Below are 10,785 nucleotides of genomic sequence, written 5' to 3' on the forward strand. Positions count from 1 at the left end.
TAAATATATTGACGTGACATTATTAAAAAAATAAAAATGACTTAAATTTAATGTACAAAAATTGACATAAATTTTTATATAATAAAAATAGATAGATATATAGATGGGAAGCGTTGGATTTCAATTAATTGAGGGGGAAAAAAAATTAAAACGTAAAATTTTTTCCGTATATTAATATTATTGTTGTTTTCTCGAAATAGCTTAGAGGATGATTAGACTGATTCATTAGGGAAATTTCTCCTTCCCGTAAAAGTAACAAGGATGAAAGAATTAAATTTCTCGCAAGAAAACAAAAAATTTAAGTAGGGTAAGTAGGGTGAATAAACTAGTTTTTAGTTTTAAAGCGACATTTTATTGGCTAATTACTTTAAAAATTTGAACTTAAATTTGGTTCTCTAAAATTGTGGTCAAAGAATAAAAATTTGAACTTTGGAAGAGACAATTAAAGAACTAGTATTATTACAATACATGATATAAATTTACATAAAGGTTGAATCTTTAATTTAAAATCATAAGTGTCTTGAAAAAAAAAAACAAAAAATATTTATAATCCTTCATGAAAAAAATAAATTCATCCTTGCTCATTTATAATCTTATGTTTATCAGCGTACGTTCCTAAAATGCCACTCAATTCAAGTGCCGAAATCCATAAAATAAATGTATATTACTCAATCAAAGTAAAATTCCCATCCGAGCCAGGAAAATGGTGCCCGCCATTGTTATTTGTTAGGGCTAAAAGAATATCCCAATTCCAAAGCTATTCTAGCTAAACAAAAATTTATTTTAGATACAAAGAAATTACAACACCTGGGTGGTCAAGTACATTCTTTTCCCTAAATCCACCGCTTGGCCTTGTTGACCTTGACTTGATATAACAGCCATAAGTTACAAGGTTGGCTCGGAACTTTATGTCATTCGAAGCAATATTTCAGCATCCTATATACATACAACTCATAGAAACTCAACAATTCATGTGGATGTTGGGATGAGAGCTAAAATCTGGGTCTTAATTCTTCCCATGCACATTTGAATTTCCCTGTAAATTGGAAGGTTTTGGGGACAGCATGGATGCAGGCTGGTGACAGCAGAATCTAATATCTGAGCCACATCGGATGGAGGATATTGTCGTTCAGTACAAGTCTGCGTTGAAGAAACAGTATCCAAAAATGTGGTTAGTATTCTCAGAAACATGGTAATAAACGTCAGCTGAAGTTGAAAGGCAAAACGGTTAACAGAAAGAGATGTTCACTCAAGACCACACGAACAATTTGTGTCCAGGTTCTGGACACGTATGACAAGAAAAATGTTTAACACATTTGGAAATGATAAGTTGATGCATGTTATAACCTAAATTACCTGAATCATGATCAATATGGCAACACAGGAAGTGATGAGTTCAGAAGGAATTTGAGCGTCTACTTTGTCAGAATCATTACGCAATTTTTGACCAGATACATCATTAAGTAAAGGCTCAGATGAAGAGAAAATTGATCGAGTATGGTTATCGAGACTTCCATTCCCTTGCTCTTGGGACTTCATTGCAGGCAAGGAAGTGTTGTGGGCCAACTGCTGATAATTGATAGAATCCAATACCTGTCCAATCTTGAGGAAAGCATCTTCGCCTTCCTTCACTGAAGCTAAGGCCTGAATAACATCATCAAGTACAAATTTTAGAAACACATAGCTTGAGGTAATACATGAACAAAGTTGACATAAAATGTATTCAACCAGGGTTCAGGGATCTTAGGATAAAATCGCTAGTTCATTACATCTGACTTTATGTCTAGTTCTCCATACCTGAAATGCAGCATCCACCATTGCATGTGCTTTTACCCTGGATCCTTTAATAATTTCAATAACAGTTGATCCTAACTCTTGAGCCAGAGAACCATCCAACATACCGGGAAGGCCATCATGGACATTTAAATTTGCTTGGGGTTTCAGTGGTAGGGAGTTTCCTGTGTAAGTATTACGTTGCCTCAGATGAAGCAGAGCATTAGAAACCTGAGAATGAAATAATCAATCTTAAGTTACTATGATGTCAAAGGACAATATTGTGATAAATAATAACCCATGGAAGCCACATGCCTGTTCACTGGCTTCCTTTAGCTGTACAAGTACCGTAGCATAATGTTTCCCGAGCGCCTCTGAATCTTTAAAGCTGCCACTATCAATTTGGTTCTCCAATATGGCATTGTTGCTATTTTTAAGCTCCATTAACAGTATTTCCTGTAAGATTGCCACAAGAGAGTCAACAAGCTTATCAATAGGCAAAAGAAATCTACATACAGATGGATCCAAATAGATGCCAATAAAGCACCTAAATGAACCACGAGGGAGAATTATAAGAGTTCCAAAATTACTGCATGGAAACAAATATACATTTATGCCCATGGAGACCTTTTTATCAAGAAAACGTGTCAGCTCAGAAAGGGCATGTATGTTAGCTTCCTTGGTTTGATGGTCTGTCATGTTACATGGTTGAGCACCCACTGCTTGCTGCATATAGAGTTGAAATAATTAAACCTTGAGGAAGGTAAAAAAAATTTTAAAATTCTGGGACATATCATGTAAAACCTGCAAAATCAGCTGACGTGGAAAAGCATGGGAAATAAATACCATAGAACAAACACCTAATTTTTATAGTTCTACCCACAAGTATTATACCAAGGCCAAACATGTATCCTATTAGTGTCTGATAGGTTGCCAACACTTCTATTCACATTAGCTGATTTTATGGAAACAAGAAAAACAAGTAGTGATTAACTCATCCAGTTAACTGTTTTTTGATAGACTTCATTCAGTCAAATGTATCAGTGAGAAACAATTGTAAAATATATTACTTGAAGGTTGTTACATCAGTCAAACAAAGTAAACAATTTTTAAGTTGCAACTATGGATCTACCCTACAAACTGCTAATTATGTAGTGTTGTTGGGTAACCCAAAGAAAACTTAATTAGCAAAAAACATAAAAAAAAAAAAGCTACTGGAATCCCTCACCTTGCCAAAGATGAGAGATAAATGGAGTATATAATATATTATAATAATAAAAAAATCTTTATTTTAAAGGGAAAAGTAGGTGATATAGGAAGGAAAAAGGAATAACCATATCATCAGGGATAAAGAACATCTAAAACTCAACCAGGGTATTGATCCTCATTATCAATAGGCAAACTAACCTTTTCCTGCTTAGCCAAATTGGGTGCTCTCTCTACAGGATTGCTTGAAGTGCATGTCAGGCAGCCCCCAAAACTTGAAATTCCATCCATTTGTGGTTCTTTACTTATACAAGGGAATTTACAAGCACCAACCTGCCTCCTTAGAGCTTCTGGCATATTATCCAATGGATTCAAAGGCATACAATCAATGTCCTGCATGCAAAATTCTACTCATTAGAAGGTTCAAGAAATTTTTACATTTAGCGAGGAAGAAACATTTTGGACTTATTTGAAACTACCTCTTAGAGTATGGGAAAAAGAAAAGGCATGAAATGATGAATATAAGAGATCATGTTACCATGACAAATTCAACACCCAATTCAGGAAGGTCAAACTGAACCCTGCACTTGTCATGGTCAACTGTAAGCACACTTCCATCATGAATCTCTCTTGTTTTTGGATGAAGAGCAATTACTCGCTGTCCAACATATAAAGGCTTAGCTAAATCTGTTGGTAGTCCATCCCTGATACCAGTCCGCAGTTCAGTGTAATGTTTCCTAACAGATTGCCTGTACTGTTCAAGCTTTTGTCTTTCTTCTCGAAGGAAGTGTTCAGAGAATCTGCGAGGTTTGCCAAGGGAACTGCAGAGACAAATGCAGTGTCAAATGTTTTTCTCATTATATACTTCCACTTTAAAAAATTTGCAGTAGATATGCAAGCCACATCTGAATTTCATACCTTTTTATGACACTCCATTCAACACGAGTCAATCTTGGGATATTCCCTAGTCCAACATGATTTAAGTACTCCATGAACTCCCGTTTGGAAAACCATGGATAATCAATTGCACTATAAAACCATTCAAATGCACACCACCTGCGAATCATAGAAGATGACAAGCAACTAGAAAGCTTTTCCTGCATGTAACAAATTAGAAAAGGGGAAAAAAAGAAGATATTAATATCCCTCTAAGCTTCAGGAGCTAAATACTTTAAATTGAGCAAAACTTTTACCTTTAGAATTGATGCCTTATCTTGGGGTGGGCTAGAATACTTATTAGGTTGACCTTTTAATTTGTTCTCAGAAGACTTCTCTTTGGGTATAAATGTTCTCGGCAAACTCATTTTACGTTTACTAATTCGTTTAGTTGGTAAACTAACAAGTTGAACTTCTGCAGTTGATACGATCAAATCCTTCTGGTCAGCACACAGAGAACTTTCTGATGATCTTACTGACTTTTGCTTTGCTGGAGTGGATGTCTGACCAGTGTGCTTTCCTTTAATCAATGGTTTGTCCTCTTCATCTACAGCCTACAAGGCATGCAAAATATCTTTAACAAGTACAACATGAATACATACCAAGCATCTTTTATAGTATAATAGAGTATATATATCAACCTAATTTTCTGGGACAATTAACACGTTGCCAAATAGGACGAGAATAACTTCTAACCACTGTGCCTCTACATAACAGATTAAACTTTTAGGAGAGATGGTTCATGATATGGTGTCAGAGTCTCTAACTAAAGAGTCTATAATTCGAACCATGTTGAATCCCCATTCTTTTAAATAAAGCTAGACTTTAAGCATAACACGAAACAGACATATGCATAAGACTATAAAACTATTACTACTTATCCCTGCCACCTCAATAAAGTAATAGACTATAAAGGTCAAGTATGCTTCCAAAAACAATAAATGTATAAAGATTTCCATACCTCATCATTTAATGGATCATTTGGATCAGAATCATGCTTTGCATTGGCCAGCTGAGAGCCACAAAAAGATAAGAGGTGCAATCAATTCAACTGAGGAACTAAAGAAAGTCAAATATAATATCCGATCATTGTTTCATAGAGGGATACAAAATCACGTGGTATTCTAATTATATTCTGATTTTGAAAACCGCCATTACTAAATAATAGCAATTCAAAAGAAAAGAACAAAAAAATAAAGCATGTAACATAGACAGAGATTGTCTGTGCCATTATAAATAGTTATACATTAAGAAAGAAAAGCAGCAGTTATAAATCCTGATCATCCTTCTACATCATTATGACACATCTACTTAATCAAAATCTACTTTTGTAAAATCTTATGACTAGCATAAATTGTGAATTACAAATTGTGTTTACCTTTGGAACCATGGGTTTGCGCTTTCTTTTCCATGTTTTATCATCAGTGGGAAGCAGCTCTTTTGATTCAAACAGAGCCTTACTTTCCTTATCATTTATTGTTGTCCTTCCAACTTTAGACTTTCTGGATGATGAAAGCTCAACTCCACGAACTGAAGGAACGACCTTCTGTTTCAAACTAAGTTTACTTTTATCTCTGTTTTGGCTGGTTGATGTGACTTCCGGCACAGCAGGCTTTTCGTCTTTATCAACAGTTGTTCTTTCTTCCTTCAACTGGACAGATGATTCTAGATGGAAAAGGGAGAGGAAACATTGATTAATAAACCAATAAACATGGGCAAAAGTAGCAACAAGTAGGTTGAAGTTCAAGGTATTTGTGCCTGAATAATATAAAAGATGCAAAAAATTCATCCAAACTAATATGAAGTCAAAAGTACAAATAAATAATCATGCCTTCCAATGTGAAGAACTTAGAAATTGCATGCTTCTTTTCTTGTTCTAGACTATCATGCTCTCAGTCTCAAGCAATTGGGTCATCAAAATGCACCATAACGAGGAAATCATTCCAAACTAAGTGAATAGAAGTATAAAAAATTGCATTGACAACAAAAATGCTAGAGACTGAAAATTTTTCTTATTGGATATAACTATGTCGTCTTGTCTCTCTTTGCATGCTACTGTTAATATATCAGAAAGCAACACCACACTTACCAGATTCCATAGTAGACGCCGGTATCATTAATGACAGATCAGCCAAAGCATGCAAAGCATCCACGGCAGAGCTTTCATCAGCTGGAGGAAATAAGTGAATATTGTCACTATAAAAGGGTGAAAAGGTTAACCTTGCTCAAGCCCAAGGTATAGAACGGAACTTATACATCTGCTTTTTGCACAAGCAGCCGACATAGATATGTTAGTGACGACATAATTACCTCCAAAGAAAAGTTTCTTACTCCTTTTCTGGGGTTTTGCATTAGTAACCTCAACATCAACTTTTTCCTTCAAGCTAAAATTAAGTCCTTCTTCGGTGCCACTACATGCTTCTCCGCCATCATCAAGAAGATGGTTTCCAACATTTTCCTTTCTCTCTTTCTTTCTATATACCTTTTTTCGTTTCTGATTAACTTCAACTGTGCCACTACCTTCCATATCCTTCAAGGAGCTAGTATCTCTAGCTTGTTCCCCATTTTCAGCACCCCTGCTTTCTATACTACCTTCCATGAATTCCTCATCCAAAGATGTGTCATAAAACTTGGCAGGAACTGTCCCAGATTGTTGCTGGTTGACATAGTAAAATCATAAAAAAAATTTCAAAAAATCAAATTCCACATAACCTTATATTTGAATGGTTATTCTTATTCACAAATTTAAAATCTAAATTTATTTTTGAAGCAATAACATTGCCAATACAAACAGATGACAAAATGCAGAACAGCAGTCAAATACCATTCTTTCCCAGCTCTGAACAGGAGAGAACTTCTGCTGTGATCTTCTGTGTGGTGTTTGGGATACTTGAGGAGAGCCACCTCTTTTTGCAGCCTCAGTTAACGCCAGTGCTGCAACATGTGCAACTTCATCATCATTAGCATCAAAGACCGACTTCAACATTCTTTTATTAGGCGAAACATAATTTTCCCTTTCATCTTTCTTATAAGAGTAGTAAACTGGAACACGAGGTGTCCTTTTCCCAACTGCACGAGGCTGGCTACCTGATTAGTTGAACAACCATTGACATTAATCAATTTTGTATAATTCATTGTATAGTATGAAAAATAAATTTGAAATATAGACTTTGATGAAGTAGAAATGAAGTATACTAGTAACTAGTTGCATGTTCAATTCTAGTTAACATCCATTGGAAGGGATGAGGAGTTCAATAATGGTCAAGTTATATCAGTGCCAGAGAAAAAACGAAGGGAAACTACCATCAAAGCGTCTTCTCTTCAACAGAGAGAGGCAACCATCATTAGAAGCAATTGACTGAGTATGGACAGAATCTTTTGAGGCACCAAGCTCAATTTTTCCACGTTTTCGTTTCACCGGTTTTCGGGATCCTGGTGAATCAATACTCTCTTTTTCACTATCACTCTCTTCCTGTCGATTACAAGCACAGAAGATTGCAACTCAGAAACATATCATTGACGCCAATGAAACAATTAGGAGCAGAAAATAGAAAATCCAAACCAAACTCAGGAGAAATCAACTTCTCCAAAAATCAGTAAGTCTTAATTCTCAAACAGAGGTCAAATCCAAATGTAACAATGAATTACATCACTTCTATTGCCATGACAGCGGCTTAAGAAAAGATATGGTAATATCATACTACAAGGCAGGACATTGGCAATATCCAAAACAGATGTTTTAAATTGTTTTAAAGACTGTGAGTTCCAGTCTTCTTTCTGAAAGCTGAATCTTTGCTATTGCAGAAGTGTTTTTCAGAAGAAAAGCTGCTTTTGGATAATAATAGGCAAAAGTCACAGTGATAATGGAATTTCAGAAGCATAAATGAGCAATAAACTTCATCTAAAAATCTAACTCTTTTAGACGTACCAGCACATTATAGTGATCTGTCATCATTGCAATGAGACCAACAACAGAAGCTGTTCCCTCCGGCAGAGATAGGTAAGCCTAAGAGTTACAACAAGTAGTTTCAGTGGCACATAAAAACGAAAGAACTTAAGCACTGAACAACATTAATAAAGTCAGTTCACATCAACCAGAAGTAAGAACCTTGGAAGGAAGTATGTATGTATGTATGTATGTATTATTATTATTATTTTATAAAAGAAGGAAAAAACAAGATAGAGATTAAGAGGTCCTCTATACGGGAGCAAAAAAAAAATCACACGAGCTATCTTTGAGACATAGCTTTCCAATCTCTCAACTTGTCTGAGGAGGGGCAATCCTCTATAAAGATCATGGGCTTTATGAAAGAGTATCACTTTTTGCGGTTTAATAATTACAATCAGACGAACTGATAATCATGGATGATATCTAATATAAGAAGCAAGCATGGAGGGGATGAGGAAAAGGGGAGGAAAAACAAAAGTCTGAGCCATCCATAGGTGTAAATCAAGAGTCATTTAATCATTTTCTAGAAGAAGTCATCTAAATAAGCCCAAATAAGATGAGAAAGTTAAAAATAAAACACACTATATATATATATATCAGGAAGCAGAGTATATAATGATGAGTTTCATGGCCTGTAACAGCACAGTGCCCACTAACTTTTATGATATTACCATACCCTGTTCATATTGTAAAGAGCCTCCACCATTTCAACAGATCTGTTGCGTACAGCTGCAGCAACCTGGAAATCCAAATAAAGTAATCAGAATGGAGAATAGTATTAATAACTCTACTACCTATGGTCAATTTTTGAAGATAAGTTTCCAATGAACTAGCAACATGATGGGACAAAATAACAGCAAATCAGAAGCTCACCTTCTTCCAGTCTTTTCCGTACTTCCTATATGCCTCATAAAAACGCTCTAGCTCATCTTTGTTCCACTGAGATCCCAATTTATCCGACAGCTTTTTCTTCTGCATTAAAAAAGTCAGGCTTTAAACAAGAAAAGAAACAATGGCCAAAGCAAGTAGTGTAATGGAATGGAATTAATCAAAGTTATACATAGAAAACGACAAAACGTAAACTCCTATCATCATGTGAAATACATATACATAACAATAAGTTAATGAACCAACATTAAATGTTAAGTATGACCAACAACTATCATGCTATTTACGTAACAACGGCTGTTTTGACCGTACCACGTGGAGTATGGCAAGGCACATTGCATATACTCCTGCCTAATTGGGGCCTGCCTCAAAATATAAATGCAATAAAATGAAACGTACCCTTTGCTTATTTTTATTTGAGTTCATTCCCTCTTTCTCGGGAGAGACCTCATTTAAACTCGAGAATCGCTTATTCATACTTCTAGGCTTCCTAGTTGGAGCCATAAATTCTTTATCTTTCTGCAACGAATTAATTGGGGGAGAAAAAATCAGTACACAAGCCAAGTTAAGAAAATCATCCATTAAACTGATCAATAATGCAAAAAATTGCAACATAACAGACAGACTTTGCTCTATGACAACCATTCAATAAATGTCCACATTATATGCGTCCAAAATCCTCACCCTTCTTGCTTGTTCCAACGAGATATACAACTAAAGATATAGCTAACTCCAAACAAATTTGAAGAAAAATGTTCAACAAATCATTATCACTCTTATTGTTGCCCTCATATTTTACAAACAAGAAAAGTACAGCATAAATAAATTATAGTCATACACTAGAAATTTTCCACGAGGTAGAAATGTTCTTCTGCAATCAAGAACTACACTTCTGCCCCGACAAAAATTGCTTCTAATTGATCACCAGCTCCAACATCAGCTTAGATCAGATTGAATCTGAAATACGTGAACCCTGCACCAAAAACTTAAAAACTTAATTAAAAGCAGACTGAGAGAGTAAGCATAATTTAAATCCGTAAAATCAGTACAATAATTTGAAACACACATCAAGCACTTCCAAATCCAGCAAGATAAGCAGAAAACTTTACTCGTTTCGATTCCTACATAAAACATATCCAGTGAGTAATCAAGCTCCTCGTCTCCGAATTCAAACCATAATTCTCACAATCGCATCGTAAGCGCGAACACACACCGAAAACGAAAAACAAAATAACGCAGCTTAGAAAGAAAAACGCAAACGCGAATGAGCTAGAAGAAACAGATTATAGCAAGAGTCAATAACGTAAGAGCTATTCTTTTTTGAAAAACGAAAACGGAAAAGAAATTAGAAGCTCATCCGAAGAAAAACAGCAACATTATCAGCAAAAACAGTCAAGAAGCCAAATCTCTTAAAATCAAGCAAAGATCGCTGCAAATTGCTTCTTTGCATGGAACTCAAACCCTAAATTACAGATCGGGAAGTGAAATTTGGCTCTGCGGTTCTCACCGTTTTGTAGGGTTCGAAGCATATGCGAGAAGAAGAGAGAGAAACTTGATGGCAGACAGGGTTTAGAGAGAGAATGAGAAAGAAGGGAAAAAAGAAAAAAGAATGAGCGATTGCCGCCAACTCCAACTCAATATATGGTTTGGGTTTTGGGTTGGGTTAAGGGATGCAAAATGCAATGAATGAAATTGAAATGATATTTTTTCTTTTGTTTTTTTGAAGCAGTGCGTGTATCATTATCATGGTGAAGGATGAAGACGGTCTATGGACTGTGGGAAACCATGCACCTTCGTATTAGGCTGCTCGTTACCCTACACGTACCCGGGTGTATCTTTTAGACAGTCTTGATTGTGCGACTCATAGGGAAGTCCTGGTTGACGTTTTAGACGATTATATTTGAAATTTTGGTTCTGCATCTTTAAGGTAGGTTTGCGCACCAACCCCAAGGTTTTCGCTTATTGTCAATTTGACCCCGGAATTTCTTTTTATCCCCACCAACACCAAGGCACAGGGCCACTACGGGAGTTCA

The 10,785-nt window shown here is 35.7% G+C and overlaps 1 protein-coding gene across 5 annotated transcripts; it reads right to left on the reverse strand.

Moving 5' to 3' along the window:
* LOC107645900 (protein ALWAYS EARLY 1) lies at window positions 632–10,480 on the reverse strand. Of its 5 annotated transcripts, XM_016350042.2 has the most exons (22): window positions 10,260–10,480; window positions 9,819–9,873; window positions 9,591–9,725; window positions 9,152–9,271; window positions 8,738–8,836; window positions 8,541–8,603; window positions 7,844–7,921; window positions 7,219–7,387; window positions 6,740–7,002; window positions 6,226–6,571; window positions 6,005–6,085; window positions 5,294–5,580; window positions 4,877–4,927; window positions 4,173–4,469; window positions 3,898–4,076; window positions 3,518–3,800; window positions 3,181–3,372; window positions 2,383–2,499; window positions 2,089–2,229; window positions 1,798–2,004; window positions 1,357–1,644; window positions 632–1,140 (listed from the first exon to the last, which is right to left on the reverse strand). In XM_016350042.2, exons 4-22 carry the CDS (start codon window positions 9,254–9,256, stop codon window positions 970–972), a joined length of 3,417 nt encoding a protein of 1,138 aa, XP_016205528.1. In that variant the 5' UTR covers window positions 9,257–9,271; window positions 9,591–9,725; window positions 9,819–9,873; window positions 10,260–10,480; the 3' UTR covers window positions 632–969. The 5 variants fall into 5 exon arrangements, with proteins under 5 accessions (XP_016205528.1, XP_016205527.1, XP_016205530.1 ...); XM_016350041.2 differs by lacking the exon at window positions 9,819–9,873; XM_016350044.2 differs by lacking the exon at window positions 9,819–9,873 and having other exon boundaries at window positions 2,401–2,499; window positions 10,260–10,479.

The sequence above is a fragment of the Arachis ipaensis genome, chromosome B06, assembly GCF_000816755.2.
Source record: "Arachis ipaensis cultivar K30076 chromosome B06, Araip1.1, whole genome shotgun sequence".
In the NCBI taxonomy this organism is placed as follows: Eukaryota; Viridiplantae; Streptophyta; class Magnoliopsida; order Fabales; family Fabaceae; genus Arachis; species Arachis ipaensis.

Excerpts from the sequence above, each read along its gene's own strand:
- LOC107645900 (XM_016350041.2), bottom strand. The coding sequence starts at position 9,256 with ATGGCTCCAACTAGGAAGCCTAGAAGTATGAATAAGCGATTCTCGAGT. Across the intron at positions 6,572-6,739 it reads TTCAGAGCTGGGAAAGAATG|CAACAATCTGGGACAGTTCC; the intron begins GTATTTGACTGC and ends TATGTCAACCAG. Across the intron at positions 2,500-3,180 it reads ATTTGGCTAAGCAGGAAAAG|CAAGCAGTGGGTGCTCAACC; the intron begins GTTAGTTTGCCT and ends CTCTATATGCAG.